Source organism: Grus americana, chromosome 21 (assembly GCF_028858705.1).
Source record: "Grus americana isolate bGruAme1 chromosome 21, bGruAme1.mat, whole genome shotgun sequence".
Taxonomy (NCBI): domain Eukaryota; kingdom Metazoa; phylum Chordata; class Aves; order Gruiformes; family Gruidae; genus Grus; species Grus americana.
The window spans coordinates 2,899,460-2,926,638 of record NC_072872.1 but is presented as its reverse complement, the minus strand read 5'-3'; the positions used below and the strand labels follow the sequence as shown (position 1 = coordinate 2,926,638).

Here is a 27,179-nt window from a genome sequence, read left to right as displayed (position 1 = left end):
AAAACATATTTGTCAGCTTCCAGAGATGCTAATGAACAGAAACATAATGACATATTAACAGCTTGAGATCCTCTCCTTTTCCAGGGAAAACTTTGGCCTCCCATACTTTCATCTTGGTATGGAAACGTACGCTAATGAAGGCTCTTTTCAGGACGGGAGCTATTTAAGAGCTTAAGATGTGGCAAAAAAAGCCTTATGTGTGTAGCTGCCCCTTTATTTCGTTTAACGTATACATAAAAGACATTACACGGTACAACAAGAGGAGGCTGTGGAAAAAGACGGAAAATGGAGGTCTTATACCTAAACGTTATTTTTTGGTGGCGGTGGGAGCGCTGTCACATGTCATACGGGGAGGAAAAACTGCAAGGAGGTGTCTGATATTCTCCTTGCTGCAAACATTCCTAAGGCTGAGGAACAATTCTTGGGGGAGGGAGGTTGTTTTTGCCTTTCATTAGCTTAATCTCGTCTGAGTTTAATAGCGAAAGCATGATAAACCTCATGTTCTTTTCATTAAAACGCCCTGTATCTGTTCTCCTCTAGTTCAGCGTGTGCTATCTGTTGGTGTTATTAAAGAGTTTATCATTTTTTGACTCCTCATGTAAATCACAAAGGGGTTGGAAGGATTTGATCCACAGCCGAAGAACTGATTAGGTGAATCCAGTGGACCCGTGCACCGTAATTGGCACCTAAATGTGCTTTAGACAGATGGTGCTGTAGATTGTGCAGGCAAATTACTTCTTGACCACAGCTTCTTCTCTTCTGTGTATTATTTCATAGATTTCAATCTCTCCTTTATTCTTGTCAGAATACCAGTGGAAGTATTCTAAAGTGTAATTTTAAGCTATTTACTTCTGAAGATATTAATACAGTAAAATGAATCAAAACCAGAGACGACATAAATTTATAAGGTGTTTTTGTTTGTCTCAGTATAAAAGCAGTATCTGTGTGTAACTCGGTCTGAGAACTATATCTGATACAGGTTTCCCATTTGTATCAGAGGAAGAACGAGGGTTGACTGCTGAAAATTTATGCAAATAGACTATCTAAAATGATCTGACCTTTTCAAGCGAGGGAACTTTCCAGTGCACTGATACAGCCTATAAATGTACTTATCTTGCCTTTTTTTTTTTCTCACATTAACTTCATAACCTCTGATGATAACTTCATGATCATCAGCAAAGGGGCCCTTTTAATGACAAACATGCAGATTACATGTAATCTGGATAGGCCATGAAAATGTAATGTTTAAAATACTGCATACAGCTAACTTGTTTGTGCTATACGTGTGAGTGCAGCGTTGCCAGCTCCACGCATTCAAACACTGTGATGGTTCAAACAGCATCCGTCTCCCACCTCTCTGACAGTGTCTTAAAATCGTCTTTGAAATGTGTTTAAAATACACACTTTGATTCTCACCATGGCATTTTCAGTCTGTGCTCAGCTGCATTTAAGATGTAGCTTTCCAAAACCGAAGCGGAGCTGTTCAAACCATTGCGTGTTTCCAAGAGATGGGCTCTGAGAAAATAAAGAGCTACTTAGGGGTGAAATAAAGTCACAGTTGCTGTCAGCTACAATCAGAATAGAAATATTGCGAACAGTGGTTAAAAAGGAAGAGGAGGAGCCTCCTGGCCACCTCGTCTGGTCTTGCTGTTGTTCGGTCTGCTGTGCCACCAGTAAATCAGGAGTAACGCCAATGAAATGAGCCCATGGAGTCCCACAAGCACGAAGCACTTTGCAAGGGGAAAATCAAACTGCTATAATAAGTGAATCACTTTTTGCCCTCTGATTCTCTCTCTCTCTGGTTTTTTTTGTGTTGTGTTTTATGAGCTGCTTTTCGGTTGCCTTCTTGGCCAATGCAATCCTCTTGCAGAAATTGCAAGAGAAATTTCTACAGCTGAGGTTTTTGTAGAGACCCACCATGGCAGCTCACCATAACCTAATTATGAGCCAGCTGCACATGCAACACCTCTAAGATGTCCAAAGAGTTCTCCCCAAAATTCAAGTCATTTCTGGTCTTTGCTTTTCAATGGCTACCTTTTATTTCCCCTGAAAAACTGACTGAACAAACCACATGCTTTAGCTCACGTTATCCATAAGCGTCTGAAGATTTTCCTAGCTCAGGATTTTCTCGCAGAGGAATTTGGTGTTAATGGACCCGTATGCAATGCTGTTGCTAAGAAACCCTGGCTTGCCTCTGTAATGTCCTTTTGCAGTTTGGCGAGTGCCTCCTCGATGGAAACACTTTGTGTTTCAGCCTCTCTGGCTTGTCCAGAGGAGGGTGTGCTTCGCTCGCAGCTTGCCCAGCTCAGCCCGTAGTGCCCATGACAAAATGAAATGGGAAGCCAACGTCCCCTATTTTCTAACCACCTCACTTCTTGTTTTCTGAAGTCCCGAAACTCCTGCCTGCCCTCTGCACGTGCCCACGGCTGATTATGCATTTACTGTTTGGGATTTACTGTGGTGCAGCTTTTCACAGTAGCAAGCACATTGCCGGTCTTGCACGTCTTGTAGCTAGGAGATCTCGTAACCTGGCTTGAGACAGAAGGACGATTTAAAAGCATAACCCATCCATTTTATGCCGGTAATACGCAGTTTCCTTGTTGCCATGGCAAACCTGGAAAGAAGAGCAGAGACAGCCGCTCAGGTGAGGGAATGCTGCCTCAGCAGGGAGGCAGAAAGTAGGTTTGGGGTCATTTTCTTTTCAGTGGGATGCAGAAATCCATGGGAATGAAACCAGAGGCCTCTGCTATGGGAGTTTCTTTGAGCCATCACCATCTGTTGGTCTGCTATTTGTATGGGAGAGTCCAGGAAACCTGCACTGAGTCCTTATAGGCTTCAAGAGACTCCATTCGAAGGGATGGGTTTTGTCCCAGTCTCTGCTCTGGGTGTACTGTTTGACACTGAGCAAGCAACATAGTTCCTCTGGCTCTCCCTTTCTGTCTGTGATTTCTGATTCGTGGGTGGAAGGGAAATGTTTGAAACGGTAGAAAATGAAGGGGTTTCAAAAGACCAGATTTCCTTTTTGTGGTCCTTCCCCAAGCTGACAGAGCAGCCCCTCAGGTAGCTGGAGCCCAGCGCTTCACCCAGCCATTGCTGACTGAACCCTTGTCAGGTTGGTCTGCTGTGAGCCTGAAATCACTGCAAGACATTCAGAAGAAAGTAACGCAGAGGGGAGACATGCCGTTTTGCGTTACCTGGCATATATAAGGATGAAGTCCACCAGAGACCTTGAAGTTGCTCTGGTGAGAGTAGAGGTGGCCTCTATGCAGCTGGAGGTTGTTTCTTATGTGCACAAGTCCACGTGTATAATATTTTACATTGCTGTTGAACTCTAGCAAGTTTGATACTGATCTCACCCTGTCTTTGTAAGAAGTAGAGTAAATAAAGCTCTTGTGCTGTGCAGTCTTAGCTCACTCTACGCATCTTCTAAGAACCCCCAAACTATGACACCAAAATTAGTTTATGGAGCTGTATTATCATTTTCCTCTCTGTCTTTTTGAATGAAACTAACAGGGACACTTTCTGTCAATCAAGTGTCCAAATGAAATGCTTTCCTTTCATCCATCAAAGTGCTTGTGCCAACGAGAATGGTTGTTCCCTCAGGCAGCTGCCAGGGGAGAACACAGAGTGATGGGCTGGGCTATTAGCAGGGCGAATTAACTTTTAATGTTACTGTTGTTGTTTAAGCATGTTCGGGAGCCTCAGGAAGATGAAAAGCTCTCAGAAACCCTAAGTCATTCTCACTGCTAGCCGAAAGAGATTCTCACACAGGGAAGGACATTTGGAGCTAGAGCTGCTCGGCATCCAAAAAGTGAGACTGTGGGATGCGTCGATCAGCTCCAGGGGTTTTGCGGGGTAGATGGGCTATCAGGGCAGAGTGGTCATGATAGCATAAGGTTCAGATAATGCTACCCACATTCCTATCCAGTGAGGATCTCAGGTGGATTCTGCAGGTGATATCCAATTTAGGTAGGACGCTTCTACACTGGTTACATTTGCAGCTCAGGCAGCAAGTAAATGTGCTTCCAGGCCTCTCGTTTTGAGGCATCTCCCACCCATCGAGGGCTGGGCGACCCAGAATCGCTGCCCTCCTTGACCTGCACCTTCAGATATATTGAAGCTCCATCCTCAAAAGCAAGTTAGATGCCAAAATGCCACAGTTACTCCAAGGCTCAGGAGTCAAAGAACCGTGGGCGTGTTTGAGAATGAAATGAGTCTCTGAGTCACTTCAGGGGTTTTGAATGTTTTAATCAAAACCTTTTCTATTTACCTAATATTCTGTGTTACAGAGGAAAGGAAGGCATTTTTATTGCTGCTGTTCTGGTTTTACCTGCTTCCCACACCGCTGGGGTATTGCAATGATCTCATCTCTCCAAGTGCCTGGCTGCAGTCCGAGCTCCTCGCTTGGACTTGGCACAGGAACGCGACTGATGGAAAATCCCACTCCTTCCAAGCTTTGTTTGCAAAATGCTGCTTCCCCACTTTCATACTGGTGACAATTACTCCTCTTGTCCTTTATTAAAGTTTAATTTCATTGCCTTGCCAAACAATCTTGCTGCAAAGGCTACAGATGAAAGTGAGGAAAGGAGGTTAATGCGGTATGTGTTATCCCTGTCTACAGGGAAATTTGGGTTTTTTCCTGCTGAAATAAATGCCACCAGTGAATGTTTACAAATGTAGTGTTGAGTAATTTAGATATAAAATGTGAGGTCAGCCATGAAGTCAAGGTTCAAAGCTAAATCACAAAACCTAGGAAAGGCAAAACAAAGAAGGTATTGTCTTCTGCAGTTAGGGAAATTTAGAAACAAATTATTTTCCCACTGGTCACCAACAAGAAAAATGCACATAAACTCTTCCATGAGGCTTTAACACATAAAAAAAGTTATGAGGTGCTCCCTCCCTACTGAAAATCCCATTGATTGCAGCAGAGGTAAAAGCACCTTAGCAGGAGCATCTAAAAAACCTAATAAATAAAAAAAAAATATTCCAACTGAGACAAACATTTGAATACTATGTAATTAGTATTGAATGCTCTACTTGTTCTTTTTCTGCTGGAAATGTCATAATTTTGACAAATGATCGTGCTCAAGTAGAATGAAAACAACATCAGTGAAAAGAAATGGAAAGTGCACACAAAATTCTGTTAAAATACCATCCTGAACACAAGAGGAGGATGTGCTGAAACATCATCGAGACTTGTGTGTTTTCTAAATGAAACCTCACAATTGACATGCCTTTCAAAATTAGGGATTTTTTTAGTGAAAGAAGCATTTCTGTAGGAAGAAAAATACCAACGAACCCAAGAACAGTTTGACACATTTCCTGCCAAGGCTTTTTACCACTGACCGTGTCAGAAGCTATTCCAAAATTTCTTGTTAGGTAAGATGAGAAAAGGCATAGCAATTTGCCCGTGATCTGGGAAACTGCTCCAGAATCATCCCTCGTCCGCTCTGAAGTATGGGAGCTCTAAGTATATTTATTTTGACTGTGAAGTACGAGCCTCTCGCGAACCTAAAGCAAGACTTGCGTTATCCTGCTTCTGGCAACAGAGTGTAGCAAGAGTAGTTTCCTTCACTAAAGCTTATATTTCCTATTTATCCTAAAGATAATTAAAACCCATTTTCTGGAAAGTTAAACCTGTCAGTTTTTCTGACTGCTTGAGAAAAGGCTGGTGCACTGTTATATTGAAGAAACAGAAACGTGAAAGTTTTTCTGAATCTGCTGCTTGAGCTTCTTGCTCTTACTTATAGGGAGAGTTAAGTTTGAAGCTGTGGATACGGACATAGTTGATCACACAAGAACATTCTCTTGCTGTGTTTTATAGGCATAGTTAACAGAAATAACAAGTTTAAATACTGGTCTGAAAAATCTGCTTTGTTTTAGGAGGAGTTTATTCGGTTCTGTGCCCATAAAAATAAATGACACACTGAAGAAGTGTCTTGAATGTGAAGCTTTTGCTCCAAAGAGATAATTGTGGCAGGGTTATTAAATGCTGAATATAGTCTCATTTTAATTTCAATTGCACGGATATATTCCTAGATGCTTATTTTTGTTCCACATAAATAGGGTTGGTGATATTGGATGTAATGGTTTAGCAGGTACAAGTCAGAATTTGGCAGTAATTGACACAGTAATGTCAAAATTACATAAATTACAAATAAGCCAAAATATCCGTGCCATTGTACATCCACAGATGACATTCTCCCATGAGCTGAATAGTTTACATGAATTAAAAAAGGTCTGGATTTCTCAGTCCACAAAATGAGGTACTACTGCCTCTGCACATAATGGATTATGGGTCTTGGATGAGAAGGAAATGCAGTAGAAAAACAATTAACAGGCAGGAACTGACAGCGTGTGGCTCCGTGGGCAGTATCAGTGCAGATGTAGCATCTGGTGTGGTCCTCGGTGTCACCTTTATCTGCAGCAGGAACCAAATCCCCCTCCCAAGGCTCGCTGAGACAGCCGGTTTTGTGCGAGTGCTTGATAAAACTTGACCCTCTGATCCGCTGTACTCAGCCGAGGTTTATCAACCTGTATGTTTCCAGTGTGTGAATTTTAGCTTTTTATAATGCTCTGCCAATATAGGGTTTGTTTTTTTTTTTTAAAGACAGAATTGCTAAGCCCTGCATTTTGTTAGTGTCACATCTTACGGTTTTAGGCAGTAGAGCTGCTCAAGAAGGTGGCGCCCAAGGAAATTTAAATACTTGCTTTAACAGTATCCTCCATCCCTTCTTTCTGCTACGAACAGCAAATATAGACATATTCAAGGAGAGATTTGCAGGTTGCCAGTTTTCATGACTTTATTGCAAGTCTCATAATCATTGACACTTTTCTTATGTGGCAAATCTGATGTGTTTTTATTTTTATTTTTTTAAGTTTCTAACCCACCTGGTTAAAAGAAGTGCAATTCTAAGGGTAATACAAAAGTCTGAGGAGCTGATGTGAACAAGACCAGTTTGTTTCATTTTTAAATCTTGTTCTTAAAGCTAGTTTCAGGATTTCTGGTGACCCTCTCTGATTATTGCAACCCCAGCAGGTTGGCAAGACAATATTCTTTAGTCTCTCAATGTTCACAACAACAGGTAACTCTGCTTCACGCTCTTCCAGATGTTTGGTGGGAAACAAATACAAGCTCAGTTGTCTTCTAACAATTTCAGCTCATTCAAACCCCAGAAAAGCCTGTGATTTGTTAAATTCCCTTCATGAAGTGTTTTCTTCCACCTTTGACACTGAGGAGATGGAGTATCCTGTTTGCACCAGGAGCTGCTCGTTAAACTAGAACAATTCCTAATCTGTAGTTGAATAGCAGGGAAAAGCCAAACGAGTCCCTCACCAGTGGTGGCATCTCGTGGTTTATGGTATTTCCCGTGGGCTACGGACTTTGTATGTACAGATGAGAAGCTGAAGCACTAAGGCTTTAGGTGACCCATCCAAGATCCTGAAGCCGCTTTTGGGCAAAGTAGGAACCAGTCCTCCTGTACTCCATCCAAAGCCCAGCAACACCATACCACTGCCCGAATGCAAGCACAGATGGACATCGCTCCTCTGAAATCAGCTCATAGCAGCTGGCTATCTGACCCATGCTGTCTTTGGGTTGGCATACGTGATTTCTGTTGTTCGCTTCCTTTTTGTCTAAATAAAGTAGCTATTGTTTATGAAATACAATAGTTGCACAATTAGCTAAAGAGGCAACAAATAAAAGATTACCCAAGAGAAACAAGAAAACGGCAGCTGTAAATCTGGCTGCCACTATGCCTTGACCGTCTTTGGAAAGGGTTTTTCGGTTCTTGGCAAATTTAAATGGAGTTTCTGTTGCAGACATTAGATTTACTGCTTTGGCATCATGCCTTCTGTATTTTTCAAAGTTTGACATTGTTCCTGGCCTGGAAGTTTGTAGCTCTCTGGGGAATTAACCGTCTCAAATATTTCTGTAAACAACAATAGTCCAGCCATGAAAGTTTGGAGTCCAGTTTGCTGGAGGACTCGTGGGCTCTTTCGGCTCAAAGCGCTCCCAAAAGCAGCAGGACCTCATCGCTGGGTGCTTCATTCTGTGCTCTGACTCAGTCTCCCCAGCGTAAGGATAAACACAGCAGAGAACTTTATTTTCACTTTGGGTTTTTCTTTTAGAGTGAACGTTAATATTATTTATTAGTCTAACTAATACAACTCGGGGGGAATAGGCAAGTGTTTAGGCATGGGATCACTTCTTCAGCTCACTGATATTCTTGTAGCTCTAGTGAGGCTATTATCCAAAGAGAAACATATTGTTTATTTTCTAAATGACCCCTGGCAGTATTTTAGCTAGAGAAAACACTGAACCTTTTAATTTTTAAATTTTTGGCTAAACTCTAGTGAACTTCAGCTTGCTGCTGAGAGGCATTAACTATAATTTACAGATGAAGAAACTGAGGCAAAGAAGAAAAGTCCTTTCCAAAGGGCTGATAAAAAACCCAGACACAGGAAAATACAACAGCTCTTCTTTCCCTCCTCAGCTCAGGCCTGTCTTGGATACAGAATCTCTGGAGATTTTGAGCAACAGGTGGTTTCTCCAAGGAGAATATGGCTATCTGCCCTTGCAGCGTGGTTCTGAAACTCCCATCCATCCTTTTTCTACCGTCTGCTAACATATGTGTTTTTCGATGGAGGGGGAGTGTAATGAGAAATTACAAAATTTGTTTCTGTGTTGCTGGATTCAAAATATATGCGTGTTTTTAAGACAGTTTAAAATCAACGTTTTAGTTGAATTAGTTAAAAATTCAACTTTGCAAGAAGCTTCTGCACCATTAAAAAAAGAAAGTGTCAATGGAAAGCTTTGATTATTAAAGAGCTGCCATGACTCCACAGAGCTCCATTTCTTGATCTCATTTTTCATTTCCAAAAAGGTCAAATTTGTAAGGAGAAACTAATAAGCTGAAAAAATGACCAGCTTCATTTCTGAGCATGTTTTCCTCAGGAACTATAGGGCCATTTATTGGTCTGATGGCTTTCTTTTGCATCTGGGAAGCTCTGAATGCAGCTCTTTGCCAGTTACACACAAAACATTTACAGCCCAAAGAGGCCAGCTCGTTAGTAATTACTGTAATGAGTTCTTCACAGTGTTTCTCTGAAAGGTGATTGAGCCCCTAATGCAGACACCAGATATTTTTTCTTCAGTTAATGGTGTGGTAAATTATTCCTGCGAGGGGGCTCATTGAATGCCTCCTTTGAAACAAGTTAAAGACCACAAAGGAAAGAAAAAGCTGTAAGTCTCTTCTTACCAGTAACAGAAGAAAATATTTATGGAGTGTTTCAGATCTAGATCTTCCCACTGTTTCTGCAGACAGGTACGAGCGTAAGGTTGTGTTGTGTAAACGGCGACCGGCACAAGCGAATGGATGGGGCAGATGCTGCAAGGTGTATTTTCCAGTTGTGAAGATTTGGGACAGCTTGGGTAAAGAAATAACAGGCTGAGTTTGCTCAGACAGAGCTACTGCCTTGTGATCCCGACGGCTGTGGGCTTTGCAGATCGGCTTCTCATCTCGGTGGAATTGAAAGGTCTTAAACTGGTGCAATACTGGTACGGGAGAGGGGGGAACGATTTTCACGAGCTTGGCTTTTACAAAGGGATATTTCTTCTGCTGCTAAGTGAATAAATTAATTGATACGTCCAAATGCAATTAGCAAATGCTACAGTGGGAAAGGCTTCCTAATCAGAATCATTAATCGGGCAAAAATGAACTGTTGCATGTCCTCCCCCCCCCACCCTCCCGCCCCAGTAAAAGACCCAACAGCCAACCTCAGTAATATATACGAGGATGGGAATTATTTATAAGTTAGCTTTTTAGCTTTATAAAGATCATCTTTTTATACATTGTGTGTGTTTACATGCCATAACCCCAAACAGCCTTGAATTTCTGAGCTTATACCCGCAGGGCTGGCTGTGTATCGGTCCCAAAGTCAAGATTTGGACCTTTCACAAGAACACTCTTAATTTCTCCCAAAATGCGTGTGGAGAGAAGCAGTCATTGCCAGGGTGATGAGAGAGTATTTGGGAAGTGGCTGTGATTTAGAGGAAGGAGAAAACCTGCTGCTGATCTGCATGCAGTCAGTCTCTCCGTGCCTTCAATGCCCCGAATCTGCAGGTTGCGAAGCATCGGAAGGGGAAGCCTTGTGCTCGGTGGTCTCCGGTGTGGCTGTTGGTATCACCTGGCTCGTTGCTGAGAGCATCTCATGAGGGTTGTGGCCAAACAGCCAGGGAAATGAAACCTCAGAGCAGCAACAACCTGGACTTTCCTTGTCCTGTTTTGGTGAAAAGTGAGTGTATTTGGAGAGCATCCTCATTGCGAGTGCGGTTGTTGTTTTTGGGACTGAAGTTGCACAAAAGGTTGTTTGATTATAAAAAAAAAAAAAAATTAAGAAATTTAGTCAATCAGCTGAGCAAATCAGCTTTAACTGCTCTTCAAAAAGAGGGATCGGCTGGGACTTAGAATGTGGGAGATGCTGAGATCCTCTGCTGAAAGTCAGCCGGGTGTTTCGGGGGTCCCGCACGTTACCGAAACCTGTGGCTGACTCTGGTGCGGCAGTGCAGATAAAACAGGGAGAGCTCATAAAGGAAAGGCCTGAAGTGCTTTGAATGTGGTTGGGTTTTTTTTTTTTTCCTCTTCTCTGCAAAAACAACACCCATAGATGTTATTTGAGAAGCTGTTTGGTAATATTAAGTGATAATGAATTGCACAATTTGCCCACACACATCATTGCCTTTTGCTGGATAGGCAGAAACGCTCATTAGCAGGCGAGGTTTCCCTGGCAGCCCGGAGCTCTAAAGACTGCTCCGTGCCCGGCTGGGACGGATTTTCAAAGGATCTGTGCATGCAGTGTGGCTTTTTGGCTTTTCTCTCTGTGGGAGCAAACCTCCAGTCGCGGTGGCAAGTGCTGACTGCTTACAGAGAAGTCCGACTTAAACATCTTCTCTAATTTTTAGCAGCAGAGTCAGCCGATAAGCCCAGGAATCTTTATACCGCATCCCTTGTTAAAATTATGATAGTGTCCGTCCTCTTTCATTTAGTCACTCCTGCTAGTGAGAATTAAGTTTAGACTCTGCTGGCTTTTGCCAGTAGATCTCAGGATGCGTTATCTACAGTTTATTTTATTTTGTACTCATCTGGGCAGTAGCTGGAGTATATAAAATGGGGTCTCCTGGAACAACTTTATTGCTTCAGCCTCTTCCTTGAAGTAGTCTTTGGCGCGAGTATATTTTTTCCTTCGTCTCTGACAGAAAGCAATTTCCTTTCTGCCCTGCACGTCCTTCAGTCTCCGGTGATTCACACCCCAAAGCGCCTTGCAAAAAAACCAACTTTGTTGACCTGTTCTTGCTTCTGGGGGTGGCAAATGGTCCTCACCTGAAAAAAAAAAAAACCCCAACGTGGCACATCATCTCTGATAGCAGCAAAAAACACCGCTTCCAAAATATATCATTTTCTCCCTTCTCATAGGTGATGTCAAAGCACTAATGGAGGATTGCTATGGTTCTTCGCCTCTTGAAATTGTTCCTTGCAGTGAGGAAATGGTGAAATTGGAATGGGAAAAGCTGGGAAGCCGATGGGGCTTTGATAGCTGTAACTTTTACTTAGCTGGTTGTCTCGCTTGCAGCATTACCAATGTGTTATCAACCTGAAGCCAAGAGGACTGATATAGCCAGGGAAAATTGTCTTTTTCTTCCTCTTTTTTTTCTTTTAGGGGATCAAGAAGTATCTTTTAATCTGTGCTGAACCTAACTGTGTTTATACCTGAGGTCCATAATTAATTTTTTTTTTTTAAAGTGTGTTATGGATTTGCAAAGCAATTGCGGGGTTTAGTCGAAGTGTTGCTCAGCAGAAATGTTTAAAGCTTAACGTTGAGAGGGATGGAGGGCTTGCCTCATTATCCTTCTCGCTTAGAGTTTTAGTGGGCACAAGGCAGGAAGTTCCTCTTGATTTAAATGAGAAATATCAAATATCTTCTGCTTATGAGACGGGCTCTTTGGAGTTGTGATGCAGACTGACACAGGACATCCAGAACACCGGTGTCAGAAAATTGTTCAGTTTTTTAGTCTTCCTTTGTTTTTACTGTGTGTGTAGGCCAGAGGTTTGGAAATGTATGTTTTACTTTCATGAGGAAGACTCAGATGATTTTATTTTCAAATACAGTTTCCATTGTCTGCATGGAAAAAGATTTGTTCTGCTAAGCAGAGTTTAAACATAGCGCTATGACAGATGCTTATAAAAATCAGTGCAAGTCAAATACTGATCTGCTTTTTCCTCATTCTTACTGGAAAACATTTCTTCTGATTTCTCTGGCATCTCTCTAAACCTAGAGAATTACAAATGAGAGAAGCATTTGCCCCCCAGAGCTTAACGTGCCACATATTGCTGAAACGACACTAAACTTCCCAAAGGGTAAGAGAAGAAATAGCAGAGAATATAGAGCTATTGCTTCAGATAAGGAGGTTAGAATAACTTAGGAGAATATAATTTTGTTTGGTTTGAATTACTTTAAAATCATAAAGCCTGGGAGAACTGCTCCATGTACCAGTTTCTGATCACAGTCAGTGTAAATCTGGAAGGAAGCCATCAGCTCGAGGAGGAGAACTCTGCTATACATTCATATTACTAAAAGCAGATGTGGGTTTATGGCTCAAGCCAAAATTTTTGAGTAAAAAAACCCCCGATCTGTCCTCAATTCTTCATTGGTCAGAAAGGATGGGATGAATCAATACTCGTGCATTAGCACTGGGAAGATGGCTTTCAGGACTGACATGTCTGATAGAGATGCTAGTGCAGCCTAGGAGTGATCAGAAAATCAAACCTGCTGCTGCCTATGCGCAGCCATATTCCTGCTGCTGTTCTGTGTGGAAACCCCACAGCTTCCTGGGCTTTCAAGTGTCGGTTGGTGTGAGGACATATGGTTATAAAACGATTGCTTCATGGTGATTTGGAGAACCTTAGCTACACGTGGTTTCCATCACATCTATGTGCCATGCTGTTCCCCAAAACCCAGCGTCCACAGCAGAGCATCGCTCTGAGATACCTCTGGCGTCACGCACATTGACCCGCGAGAAGGAGACGTTTGGTTCACAAGCGTGATGCTGGCCTGGGTTGTGATATACAATAGGAGGTGACATACCCAAGTCCCACCCCTAAACAAGATTACTATGTAGTCAAGATAGGTGTAAGCTTTTGCTTGCAAGCCATCAAATTTTTGGTAAACTGTTTGGAAAGTGATATGGTGCTGGAGAAATCCTTGTGTGCCTGTGAACGGAGGGATGCTAAGCCCTGATTTTCTTCCTTTCAAGAAATAAACTTCTCTAAGGAGGCAAAAGCTCTGTGTGGCTTTTAGTTCCTCACTTCCATTTTTGTTAGAGGGTAAAAAAATAAATCACATCAGCACCACACTCTTTGCTAGAATGAATCCTTCTGCCTGACTTGCAGAGATTTATAATAGAAATGCTGACAGAACCTAATTTATAATAGTGTGAACAAAGCCATGGTAATGGGCCTCGGAAAAGAGAAAGTGCTTAAACTTTTAGATGGGTGAGTATGGGAAGTGGATACAGAGACTTTCCAGAGGACTGTGGGTAGAAAACTAAAAATGTTGTCCCTGGCATTGGTGCAGGACATGCACATTGTCAAAATACAGGGAGGAGGAGACCAGAAATCAATGGGCAACGCGTGGGCCTCACCAAACATTTTGCACGCCCACGTCGCAGTTTTATGAGTTTGTTAGCAAGAAGCGAACACCCCCGAATCCACCTCTGCCTCCTCCTCTGCCGACGGTTCGTGCCTCTGCAGTCAAAGCGGGGTTTGATGGTGGGACTGCTGCCGCCGGGAAGGCTCCGTCCCCTGTGGCTGGGTCCTGCTGGCTACAAGGCGAGGGAGGATTCGTGGTGCAGGTGACTTTTGTCTACGTGTTATTTGTGAGTTTTGCTCTGGAGAGAAGCACTGAAATGTTTTGGCCGCGGGCAGTGTTTCTCGAGGCTCCTTCATCTTCTTCTTCCGTTCATTGTAAATGAGGTATTGACATACTGAACTACACAAACCCAGACCGTACAGAATTGCCAGTAACAGCTCTTGATCTTGTCTCGTTTAACCTCAGAGTAGCAAAGCAAGAAAGAAATATATTTGTAAATTGTGGCGGGGAGAGTGTGGGAGGAAAATGCAGCTTTTAGGCCCCCAGTCTGTATTCGCTGTGGTGCAGAGGGAGGGCAGCAAGAGATGCATCAAAGCCCTCAAATCTCTTTCTGGCAATGACCAGGACAGAGCGCGATGGAAGAAGGCCCAGATTTTGCAGAATAAATATGATAAACTCTGTTGTGCAGAGGGAAGAGAAACTGTGATGCGGCAGAAAGTTCCCAAGCATGCTGAAGGTCGTGTATGAAAACTTAATTATGAGAGGAGCTGCTAGTCTATCACATGACCAGCTTAATATACTACCCGCCCCAGTGAAATACTTGTCGTTATGCTGATTTGGTGCTTTTCCAGCGAGCACAGTGCATGTGCGTGACCCACTGACGCCCAAGCCTGTGCTGTTGCGTGCTTGTAAATACTGGGACTGGTTCAGTTAGTTATTCCTAAGCCCTTATCTTGAATATGATTTATGTCATGGTTGGAAATCACCATCCATCGTGGTGAGCCTCAAATACTTCTATAAACAGTGAGGTACGTGAATAGCCTGAACTGGGGAATCCTTCCAGTCCCCTCAGACTCTCCCCAAGGCTTTGTAAGGCACAGATTTTTTTTTTTTTTTAATTTTTTTTTTAAAATAAAAAATAAACAGTCTTGGTAAGGAGGAATCTGTTCTTTCACTCCTGCATTTTGGAGACCTGCTATTTGTTATGGACCTTTTGTCTGGGGAAGATTTGTTCCTTAATGAGTATGGTTTCTGGCTAATCTTTGCTACTTCAGATTTTGTGGTGAGATCTTCTTTGGACAGAATTAGGTTGAGTATATTTCAATTGCGTCGTGTTGTGGTCTAACCCAGCAGGCGGTTAAAACAACACCTCCTGTTCTTAAAATCAGCTTGTCAGAGAGTCTTAAATAACACGTTGCCTTATTCATAAACAGCCTGAGCAAATCAGGATTTGCAACGTGTACGGCTGAAGCACAGTTCAGCGTGTGACAGTGATGTGTTACTCTGAGCCGCAAGCTTATCAAAGGGTTTCGCTGCGTGAACCACCGGCAGAACGAAATACGTCGAAGAATTATTTGAGCCTCATTTATTTAGTGAGTCTACGGTAAAAATGAAAACTCCAAACTTGCGACGGTTTAAAAGCAAATTGCATCGCAGACTTTTCAAATCTGTAGAAATGCAAAGCTTTTCATTAGGCAGAAATAAATTTTGCCATTACCTTGTGTCATTACAGCGTGAATAAATTGCAGCAGTGTAAAGTGTGTGAAATTGCTGGGGGACTTCTGTGAGCCATGGAGGTGGAGATTTCTGATGTACATGACTGGGAACAGAATCCCACTTATAATACCTGGGGTTTGACCCTGTGATGGAGAATTTAAAAGATTAATAGTGTTTCAAATACCAATAATTGTGAAGAAAGAAAACGAGCAATATTTTAATTGCTGGTCTTGCTCTTTTCTACCCCAGCTAATAAAAAGCCATTTTTTCCTGCTTCTGTCCTTCATGTTGTCTGAGTTCTAGGTCCCAGCACTTCGTAGGGAACAGGTCTCTCAGCTGAGAGTCAGGAGACTAATTTTTTCTTATTTTTACTCTAGCAATGACCTGTTATTTGACCCTGGGCAATTTGCTTTCTTCACAGCTATCCATTACTGCTGTTTAGATTTGCCATATCCTAGGAGATAAGGCTTATGGCTTGTTTCTTAACAGAAAAGATCTTCACTTTCAACAGGATTTTATAAATGCTAATATCAGACAAATCTATGAAAAGTAATATTTGTAACCAAGTACTCTTCCGTTTCAGAATGTTTCAGCGCATCTTTTTCCCACCCATATATTGCTGGAATATAACTTTAAACCTTAGATGAGTTACCTATAGATGCGTTACCTATAGATGCATGCATATCTATAGGTTATTTATGATTATTGATACTTATAGCCATAGCTCAGTACTTTCATAACCCTCCTGTCGGTTGTGGCATGCATTTACTATCAAAAATACAACTTTGGTGATGCAAAACCTTATCGTATAGGGAAAATTGGGGGAGCGATGAGATTGCAGTGTTTAGATTCTGCTTGAATCTGGTTGATATCTGGAAGTAACCAAAAATTAACACTATAGTGTTAATTTAGACTGCATCAGCCTGTTGCTATTGCTGCAGCTGTCCATCAGCAGTTGACTTTATGGTAGTCACCAGTCTGTATCATGCCTTTTCTGGTCCTCTCAGCAGAGAGGCCAAGGGTGGTCATGGGGACCAATTTCCAACTACATTTTTCAAAACTGGATTGCACTCCATAGCTCATCTCAAACTGCCAAAACGGTCTCAGCTCCCTCCAGCTTCATTCCCGTTTTGCTTTCCTTCTCTGTCTCTGCAGCCGTGGAGTCGCTGCATTCCTTGAACGACCAGATCTCCCATTTTATCGTCAACAAGTCAAAAACGCTGGATGAAGACGAAGATGCCTTTTTGCCCAGCGAGAAGGAATCTCTGAAAAATGCCATGATGCTGATGAGGCACCTCCTCATGGACGCACAGGTACGAAATCAATAAACTTCCATCTGTTAGGACACTTGTTTAAAACAGTCTTTGGCTTCTGAAATCCGCAGCTGCGGGAAGGATATCTCGGTGCACGGAGCGTGCAGCTTGTGATGGGGCTGGATCTCAGATTTAGGGATGAAAATTACCCAGAAGTTTCAGGAGAAAATGAAGTGATATATCCGTTGATGGGAATCCAGCATCAGCCCTAGCAAAAGAAAATCATTTTGCCACTAAGCATCTGTGCTGAATGCCAGTTTCAGAAGTGCCAGACACATAACTGAGCTGTTGGTTTATGCATGGTCTAAAATGCAAGTTAAAAGCCATGAAACGGTGTGCAGATGTTTCTTTGTGCCTTTGCTGCTTCGACATAAAATCTCTCACTCTGTAGTTTTACTGCGTTACAGTGTGCTTCCTTCATCCTATATAAAAACAAAAAACCTTTGAAATATTCAGTGTATTTATTTTTTTATATGCCCTTTTGGTCTTTATTTGTAAAGCCTGACTGCAAAATGGCAGCTTGTATTGGAAGGTTGTTTTGAAAACAGGGTGGTCTCCTCTCCCTTCTCCTCTGGCAAGCCCTAAAATCTGGCAAAGCAGGCTTGAGACGGTCCCGAGCACTTCAAAGCTCTCCAGGGGTGGGGATCCCACAGCCTGGGCTCCATGCTTTGACCACTCTCATGGGGGATTTTTTGTTTTTCTGAGCATCTTATTGGTATTTCCCATATTGTAGCTTGTGCCTATCACCTCTTGTTAGAAATCGAACAAGAAAATAAGAGAGGAGGAAATTATTCCTTTAAGTGAAATAATCTTATTCAGGGCTTTTCCTGATTGCTATCCCATGCTAAGCCCGGGTTGCCATTGCAAGTACCAACATGGGTCGGTGCCGATAGTGTTACTGCAATTACCCAGCACTGCGTTAATCAACTGGTCCCCAGGGCCCAGGTTCCTGTGACTTGCTGGCAGCATTTTCTAAGTGCCTAAATGGCGAATGTAAAGAGAGAAAGCTACACGTTTTCGTGTTTTATTCCCATATTGTCCCATGTGGAGTCTGGTGGTTATCTTATCTGTTCCTCTCACTTTCAAAGCCTTTGGTCCTAACTACTTTGGCTAGTAGGGATCTTGTGGCCTGGGAATCCCTGATATTAGTGATATGTGTATTTTCACGTTGGATATTTTTGCACAGGGAATCAATCCACGCTTTGGAGGCTGTGCGGTGCATAGCGAGTAAATCTTTACAGCTGTACTCCGGATTTCATTTCTGTGAGTGTGGTGTTCATGTCATTTCTGTACGTCTTTAGCCAAGGCACCTCCATTTACCCCAAATCAATGGATGAGACACTGCTGCAATGTCATGGAGAATGTGAAGGGTTAGATTGTGCGTTTGGATTTGCTCCCATAGCCTGCGCTGCAGGTAGGAATGACACCTCTGGGGAGTCAGGCATGAGAGTAGGCAGATGCTTACAGGCATCTGCGTGTTGCAGATTAAAATAAATATGGGGTAAAAAGGTACCTATTGATAATCCCCTCGTGCAGGAATTCTTTTTTTAGCACCTGAGAATTGCTTTACTACTTATCAGTTGTCCTGAATGCATATTAAGCAGTGCCTGTGATAGAGTGACTGATTAAGGAAATGCTAATAACAATGGGGAAATGTCAAGTGCTCCTGCATCCTCGTGATGCACCTGGATCTCTTCCCAGAAAGGACAGGACAGTTTTTTTTTTCGCCTGGGATTTTCAGGTTGGAAGGATGACAAGGTGGGAAGTGGTAGTGGTGAGTAAAAGGATGGAACTAAACGGGTGACAGCATCAAGTACAAAAAACCCCAATAAAATAAATCCTCTGAGGAATGAAAGAAACATGAGGCTGGCAGCAAGCTACCTAAACAGGAATATCACCGCCAGTGTGTGCATATAAAGTACGTACTAACCCTGACTGCAGAGTGCCCTATGGCTCTAATTACACAGGAGGAAAAAATATCACCAATGCAATTATTTCCCTTTCCTTACCTGATCTCATTTCTTCCCAGCTAGTGTTTTTTATGGGAAGATGGAGCCCTGCAGCTCTAAATGAGATTGATTGTGCAAGGCTCTGTACAAAGATAAGCTGAAATCCAGTGCTTGGCCCTTTTCTTGCTCTCTTGGTATGGACCTGATTTTGGCTAATGGATAATTTGAAGAGAGAACATCCAACTTGAAATTTTGGGTAGAAATTAGCTGGACTGCTAACTCACCAGAAGTGACTGATCAAAGCGGACGGTTAATGGGCATTTCTCACTTCTCTGACGCTATTAATCTGCTTTGAAAACACAGCCTGTGGGGATGATGTCTCATGCCTGCTGCCTTTCTGGTGTGGAGAGAAATTGTACAAATTTTAGTAACTCTGCCTGCACGCCGGCAGGCCAGGAGATGTGGCCAAAGCAAAGGCTTCGAATCCACCACGGATCTAACTTTGATCCTGAGTCATTTCTTTGGCTTAAGATGAATCACGAAACCAATCAAACAGTTTTTCACTTTGGAAAATGCTGTACGCCTTTTTAGACCAGGCTGTGCTGGGGACCATGTGCATCTGTCTGTGAAGGTGCAGGTCTCCACTCTCAGCAATGTGTCACTGAGAGGACAAAATAACAAGGATGCTTATCAGCGTGGAGAAGAGGAACCACGGCAGAGAGTCACTGGGGAGTTTGTTCAGGGTTTCACAGCCGTATTTTCTCATAGTGAGAATGTGGACTCCAAGCCCCTGAGCATCAGCCCAGTCCTTTCATTAGACCATATTTATTTCTCCCTTGGCTTCTTGGAAGAACCTCTTTCCCCCATCTGTTTTGTCAATTTACTCTACTTTTCAGTGATTTTCATGCCTTGGTTTTTGCAGTAGTGGTGTACAAGCAACTGTGACAGCAGTGACTGTGGCTTTACAGGAGAAATTTGCCGTGCTGGAGGTCACCTGTTGGTAAACACAGAATAGAGAAACAGCCGTTGAATGGGGGGGAAAACAAAAATCACCTCATCTCCCATATGCAATAGGGCTTTCTCCATGGAGAATGGGGCATTACCTTGCATATTTTGCACTCCTCTTGCCTACAGAGATGTCGTTGATGTCAGCTGAAGCAGCATAGGCATGATGAGTGCAAGCACGGTGCTGGGAGCTGCAGTGCAGGCTGGCTGAGAGGTGGCTGCTGATACGTCAGCCCCGTCAGTGGTATTAAACTGCATGTGGGGATAGGTAATAAGCTGTGTGGAGTCTTTCAGCAATAGGCTGTCAGCTCAAATTCTGCCCAGGGAAGACAGTGATTTAATGAAAGTCATTACAATCTGCAGGGATCTCTTGACCCCGGTGGTCTCCATCCATTACACACCCCGGACAGGATTTCCTCATCACGAAAATACCCCGTCAGAGGAATTGCTCACTGACCTGCACGCTCGCTGCTGGGCTGGCAGAGCTCTGGAAAGGGAGCATCACCCTCCCTCCAAGTGAGGGTTGGGGCTTTGCATCCCAATTGCTCATTTCTCATATTTGTTCAGGTTTGCAGCAGTTTCCCGATGTTGGTCTGGAGGTATAAAGGCATCACGTTCCCCTAAAGAGCGCTTAGCAAGTCATCATCTGCATAGCCAACCTTAAAGGGGGGAGACATCCGAGAAGAAATTGAAATAGTGTTATATGAACTAAAAGATATACTTAGATAATGCGGGTGCATAAAAGCAGATGGAAAGAAAAGGTGCATTTATTCTATATGACACGTTCCATCCTCCACATAGTATAGGAATGAATAAACAATTTCATTTCTGCCAGACAGCCCCGTGCAAGATGCTATCGCAGGGATACGGCAGCCTATGATAGATTGTCATTGTTGTCAATCATTTCTGACAGTCCTATTATGCTCGGAAAGGATGTTTGCTCTGTGCGTGTTGTTTTATAATCCTCAGAGGTGGAATTTTATAGCCTAGCAGTGGTTTTTTTCCTCAGACATTTCCCTAAGCAGGATTTATTGCTTCTGAGACACACGTGACGTGAATCCATTATACCTTCAAACTTTAAATCTCCCCCCAGCTTTGCCTAAATTACTTTTTGTTTTGTTTTGTTTTACTTCACTTTCTGTTTCTAATTGCTATTGTAAGAGACTTAACTGGCGTGGAGCAGAAGGTGCATAACATCTAAGGGCTGAGTCATATGCGTCGGCTCTAATCTAGCAGTTTGCCGGAGCAATTTGTCTAATGAATTGCAAAGGTGCATCCAGGCACCAGCATCAGCCTTAGACGCAGGTTAATATTCTCTCTTATATGAAAGAACACATGTAAAATAAAAGACTTTTTTCCAGATGCCTGACCTTAAAAGCCAAGCTTTCAGAAGTTCAGTACATTTAGTTACTTCCATAAAGTGTTTAATTGACTTGGAGTGGATTTTAAGTTCTTTGGGAGAAATACCATCTTTTCATCGAGATCATTCCCCAGAGGTGTTGTGATTATCGTCAGGACCCTCTTAGGTGGTGGTGTAGAAGGAATAAATAGACATAGAGACGTTCTTTTGGTTTGGATTGGACTTTTCAGATGCAGTCATACCACAAATGCTGACTTAAGAACAAGATTAGCGTAGTAAACTTGTGGAGCACCCGGCTTAAATTTGATTGGATTTCAGTTGTTGACTGGGCATGAAAATGTGAGGATGTAAAGATATTCAACTGCTGCTCTGCTGAGGGGTTTGTTTCATTCTTAGGTAAAAAAAGAAAATAAACCTGGTGGTACTTCTAGGCTAAGTTATTAACAAAATAATATGGTTGTTGCCCAAAAATCATAGGGGGAAGAACCTTTTAATTTTATTTTTTTTCCCCTCTTTAAAATCTGGTATTCTAGCATTTTACCTGAATAAAGGGTCTCCTGCTCTCATTAACTAGTGGGACAAACTTTTAGCAAGTGTTTACCAAGATAGGTCTGTAGATATTGCTGAAAGTTGATAGTAGTTTGGGTAGAGGATTTTGCCCTGTTCGTCTTTGGAAAATATTGGAGTATTTGAGTTGTCACCACCATAAGCCTCTTACGTTTGACACCGGGATCCTGTGAATAAATCATTTAGAGAGTCTTTCAGTTTTTTAAAAAAAGAAAAACCCACTTGGCATGACTTTTAGCCATTCATCATCCCATCAGCTGTTTATTTTTTGTTTTTTGTTTTTTTTTTTTTTTAAATATTAGCCTCCATTCCCTTCCTCACCTGGAAAAAAAAAAAAATTTCTTGAGCTCTTTTATATTACAATCTTTTCTTTGGTAGTCTCTGTTGTCCTTCTGAGGCGGGCTGTTACGGAGACAACTGTGATAATAGCTGCAGAACTAGTAGTAGAGTAGTGCTATTTCATTAACTGACCTTTAAAAATAATTCTTATTTTCTACAGAGGTCTGTGGTACAAAACTGACCGTGTTGTCGCAATATTTTGCTTGCTAGTTAAACGCTTTCCACCAGCTGCTCTTCAAACTTTTAGCAGATCGAGTTCAGGGAACAAAACCCCAGGACCTTTATTTTCATGCAAGTGGTTCGTATTGGTATCAACAGGAAGAAAAGGGAAGGGAGGATTTGTTCTTTGTTTCACTAAACTTACATTATTTGAGTTCTGAAAGCATCCTCGCCACACTGACGTGTTTTGGAGGATGCCAAAATAGCTATGACGCTAATTCTCTATTAAGGAATATTATCAAAATGCAATTGTAAATTGGTGTTCATATATGTCAGCGTTCAAAATTTGTGAGTTGGTTCAGCTTGGAGAAAAGCTTCAGGTAAAATCAGGATGTATTTAGGGGAAAGCCTGAAAAGCAAACTTGTTGCGCCACACCCTCATACTTTTTCTGTTAATCTTGCCATCCCGTTTCCATAAGAAGAAATCTTCTTAGCCACTTCCAAGCCAACAGCCCATCTTCTAATGATCCCTCTAGGTCTAGTCTGAAAGGGAGCACAAAAGACTCTCACTTCTCTTGAAGGAGGAGAAGATAAAACGCAGAACCTAGCAAGCTTCGTCGAGGACCGTGTTGTGTCTAATGACATCATTAGCATATGTTACACGAGCCTGGTTTGCGGCGCCTGTCCCTAAATGTGTACCTGACAACCCGCTGCCTCTCTTCATGGTTGGGGAAAGGAAACATTGATTTGCGGACTGCCTCTATTAGTCCAATTTATTTGAGAATGATGTGCTGTATAACGAGGGGAGATCAAAGATACCCTTAAAATAGCTGTGCTGTAACGTGTGTGCTGCCGTCTTTACCAGCACAGCTCTGCGCATCGTTAGTCATCCACAAATGGTGGGGCTTGGTAGGAGCTGTGATCCTCTTGAATGTTATACCTTGGGCTCACTGATTATTCATCACTTGGTTTTAGCCACCTGCAATTTATTGATTCATATGGGGGGGTTAGGCTAACGTTCTCTGTCCTTTGCTTTTCGTATAAGGGAGAGATTTTCTGAAATGTGTGATGACATTTAGTTGGTATTGAGTTAAGTGACAGAGGAAATTTCCTTACTGTGTATAAATGGAGGAAAAGATGGGGTTTGCGCAACGCTTGATGCATGACTGAAGAAGGCAAAAGGCCTGTATGCTTCAAACCAATCTATCTCAGGTGTCTTCTGCCAGTGGAGGAAAAGCTAGTCCAGATTTGAAGACAGTTTTTCTCTGAGTATTAAATTTAATTTATGTCCAGTTATTTAAATTTGCCTTGCAACAAGTCCATGCTGACTTGATATTTTAGGCAAGATGGCCATGGCTGATTCAGGGTCTGGTTTAGCCTATTCTTATAATTCCAACTCTTGACCCGTCCCTCCTTTGCCCCATGTCCCACACCGGAGTGGCCCCATGGCACCAACGGGGCTCTCGGCATTTAGCTGGCGTGGGAAGAGCAGGTTTGTCCATCATTTTACTCTGTCTGACACTAATCCATGTCATCAGCCTGGTGCTTGGATGCCGAGTAAGAATAGTTGTCGCTGTACATATTTCAGTGTTATTGCTTGGCAGAGTTGTCATCTGAGGGTCACCGTGGTCATTGAGCTACAGCTGTACCCAGCCCAGCCTCAGCTCCCATCCTCCCCTGAGACTGGAAAGAAAAAGACATCCTGAATGTGTTAAATCCTTATCCGAACAAAACATGACTGTCGGCATCATGAAGAGAATCTAAATTCAGCTGGTTCCTCATGCACGGATGCTTGTTGTTGCCGAGGCTCCTGCCATCCCTCCATCGCGGCGCTGTGTCTCAATTTGCTCCTTGCCCGTGCGGTGCGGCGTGTGTTGCAGTTCTCAACGCGTTTTGCTCTGTTGCTGCAGAGCTGTGCTGGGGGCAGTGGAAGAAAGGAATTTCCAAGGCAGGGAAGAGACCGTCACTGTGTTGTAGGGCTGCAAGTTGGGGTGCGGGGGGGAGGTCAGCTTAAATGATCTGGTTCTAGAAATGAAGCAGGACTTAGGAGGGGATAGAAAACTCTGTCACGGTGGGTGACAAACCTGAGCTGGGACCATGCAAAGGATGGATTCTCTTGCCTACCATCGCTGCAACAAAATATTTACATCGCTAAGTAATGGTACCAAAAAACAACATTACATTTGCCACCACCCAAGTCCTGTAAGACCAGAGCTGACGGTAATGCATTGGGTACAAGATGGTTCAGCACAGCGACCTCAGGTTGGTTCTGGTTTCCTTCTCCCTCTTTCTTATTTTGCTCTCCTTTGGTACTGGAAAATGCTCATTATTCTGAGTTAGTCTCATACTGCTGGGTTGAAAGCTTAGAAGTACTTTCAATATTTGCAACCCTACAAGAGTAGAAGACTCAAAAAAAAAAAAAATCATCACTTATACAAACAGGAGAGCATAACCTCATGTTTAAAAAGGGTACAGGAGTGAGATTCTCCACAGGTCTGTTGTTCATTTAATTGCTTATAAATTAGTATTGACTTTTATGTTTTCATTACGGTATGGAGGTCAGCAAGAGAGAATGGTCGTGCCAGGGGAGAGGTCGAAGTTGAATGTTGTATAGCAGTAAGTCAGCACTGTGCTTCTGAGAGGGAGAAATATATATATGTGGGTATATATAAAGGAGTATAGCACTTGAGAAAACAAGATAGACACCTTTCTTTAAGTCAGAGGGGAACCAAGACTGAATAAAAGAGAAAATGCATAAAAAAGCTCAGATCTCTGCAGGCAGATCTCTGCAGCTATAGTAGATATTGCAAACTGAGCTCATACCCAGATAATTCCAAAATTTCAATTTCTCGGACTCCTTCACTCACAGAATGCTCTGAGCAGGTGATCCAGGACAGAGTGTTTCAAATGTAGAGTCCTGCTGAATGCTGAAGAAAAGAAGATGACAATTTTGTATCACTTAAAACGTGATGTATATTCATGAATGGGGGGTGCGTGTAAAAGCTGCGCAAGCTTTAATTAGAGTTCATGAGAGATAAACGAAAAGTATCTTCATAAATGTAGAAGCAGCAATTAGGGGAGACCAGAGTGTATCTGCTATCGCAGCAGTTTATCAGCAATGCAGATTTTCAGTTAATAAGAAAACCCCAATTGTGCAGCCAACAAATGAATCAGAAAATCCCGGTTAGCTTCACGCTCCCCGCTCTGCACTCGGGAAGCCTTTTCTGCACAAGTCGAGGACATGAAGACTCAGGAAAACATGTTTTATTCCCTCCAAATCCTCAATATGTTTTCTTCTGCCTGGAGAGTCTCTTGCTCCATTTCTAGTTAACAAACAAGCACAAAAAACCCCCAACCCTGCTAAGCCCCCAAAGCAAGCTGCATCAGTACTGTGCCGCCGTAATAAGCCACCAGGAAGCCCGAGAACTCCATCACGAAGCAATTACTTCTCCTGAGTCAGCTGCAAACTTTCCCTCCAACCTGTAAACTCAGGGGTCATCAAAGTTGAGCCCATCTGGGAGGTGGGAGCCAGCCAAGCTTTGCATTTATATTTTTGTCTCGGAAAGACTAATAAATATTTAATGGCTCTGCGAGATAGAGCGAGCGTTTGCGTTCTTTCCCCATATATCAATGGTGGCTTTAAGCGCTCGCTTGATAAAAATTAAGCTATTTCTCTGAATTCATGCCTCAGATGCTGGATAGGGAGCTAATTTTGCAAGCAAAAGCTGTCTTGTTTCTGAAAGCAAATTCAGTGGAAGAGCTGGTTTTTGAAAGAGAACGCTGGTCTGCTGTTCCTCCTGAAAAGAGGCAAAAATATTCAAAACAGCCATGCGAGTTAACCCTGGCAGCGGATCTTGTCCAGATGTTGTAATTCTTTATACTTTAACTCCTTCTAGGCCATAGGCTAAGCTGCTTTCTAATGAAACTATCCATGTTAAATACTCTCTGACTGATTTCATTTGCACAGGGCTTTGGCAAACTCTGTAGATTTTCTCTGGACTCAAATTTTCAGAGCAAGGAGATGGATTCACTGGTTGCAAGACCCTGTCATCACTTAAGATCTGCTCTCCCTACTGGGAAAAGTTGTCTTTTATCTGTTGTGTAAATTTAAGGATGTAATTTAATTCCCATCTTCCTCATTTATCTGTGAGCTGGGAATAATATTTGCCTACTTCACAATGATCGTGTGAGGCTCTTCATTAATTAATATGTAAAAGCTTTGAGATCCTTAGGATGAAAATTGCTTTAAAAGATGCTGTTAATAATAAATATCACATAATGCACCTTGGTACCTCTTAGCAATAATTGGTGCTATCATTTCTGCCCAACTCTTCCATGAATTAAAAGGCTTTGAGTGTGTCCTGGTATTGGCTGTGGTGTTCAGCTGCCTGCCGGGTTAAACCACAACAGAGCGGGACTGGAACCACGAATGGGATTGGGACCAATTAACATGTAATCGTATGTCAGGTTTTATATCCTTGACTCTCCTGTCATGGTGCTCTCGGGGAAATCTCCATGGATTTTAATGGTGCAATGTCAGAATTCAGCCCCAGACGTGTTTGTGTGATAATTGCCGGGTAGCCGGCGTTCTTCTGGTAACTTGGTTGCTTAGTGATTAAGCTAAGAGCAAAACTATGCTAGTTTAATATTAATGTAAATGGAATTAGCCGCTCCTTCTGAGAGTTAAATGTTACATGAAAATTTTCATTATAAGGAAATAACATTTTTTTTTCCTTTTCATATTTGAATTTAATTAACTATTTTGTTGAAATGCTGGTAGTTTTTGACCTACTCTTTGCGCTTAACCTCCGCTCCGGTGTATGGAGGCTGGCTCGTAAGAAAAATCCAATAATTTGCTGCTCGGTCACCCAGCTCAAACTTTTATTAGATTTCAAGCACGCAACGCTTACTCTCCTAAATGCGGAGGCTCTGAATATGTTTCCCACGTAAATAAAGAGCTCACATAAAGAACTTACCTGATCTTTCAAAAATATCAGCATTATTTCTATGGAAGGGGAAAGCACCGAACCCTTGAATGGCAGGAGGGATGGAGCCAGGACAATGTCAATTAAGACCGTGCAAATTAATGCGTAAGAGAGTTGGTGTCCAGTAAGGTGGGAATGT

At 42.5% G+C, this 27,179-nt stretch overlaps 1 protein-coding gene across 5 annotated transcripts in view; it reads left to right on the top strand.

The window, feature by feature from the left end:
• Positions 1 to 27,179, top strand: part of KAZN (kazrin, periplakin interacting protein) — a 226,066-nt gene that overhangs the window by 40,143 nt on the left and 158,744 nt on the right. For 4 of the 5 annotated variants that reach the window (XM_054849756.1, XM_054849761.1, XM_054849754.1 and 1 more), the window contains exon 2: positions 16,519 to 16,676. The exons of the other annotated variant lie outside the window; for it this stretch is intronic. In XM_054849756.1, the coding sequence (XP_054705731.1) occupies positions 16,519 to 16,676 (158 nt within the window). The remainder of the gene's footprint in view (positions 1 to 16,518; positions 16,677 to 27,179) is intronic. 5 annotated transcript variants of the gene reach the window in all.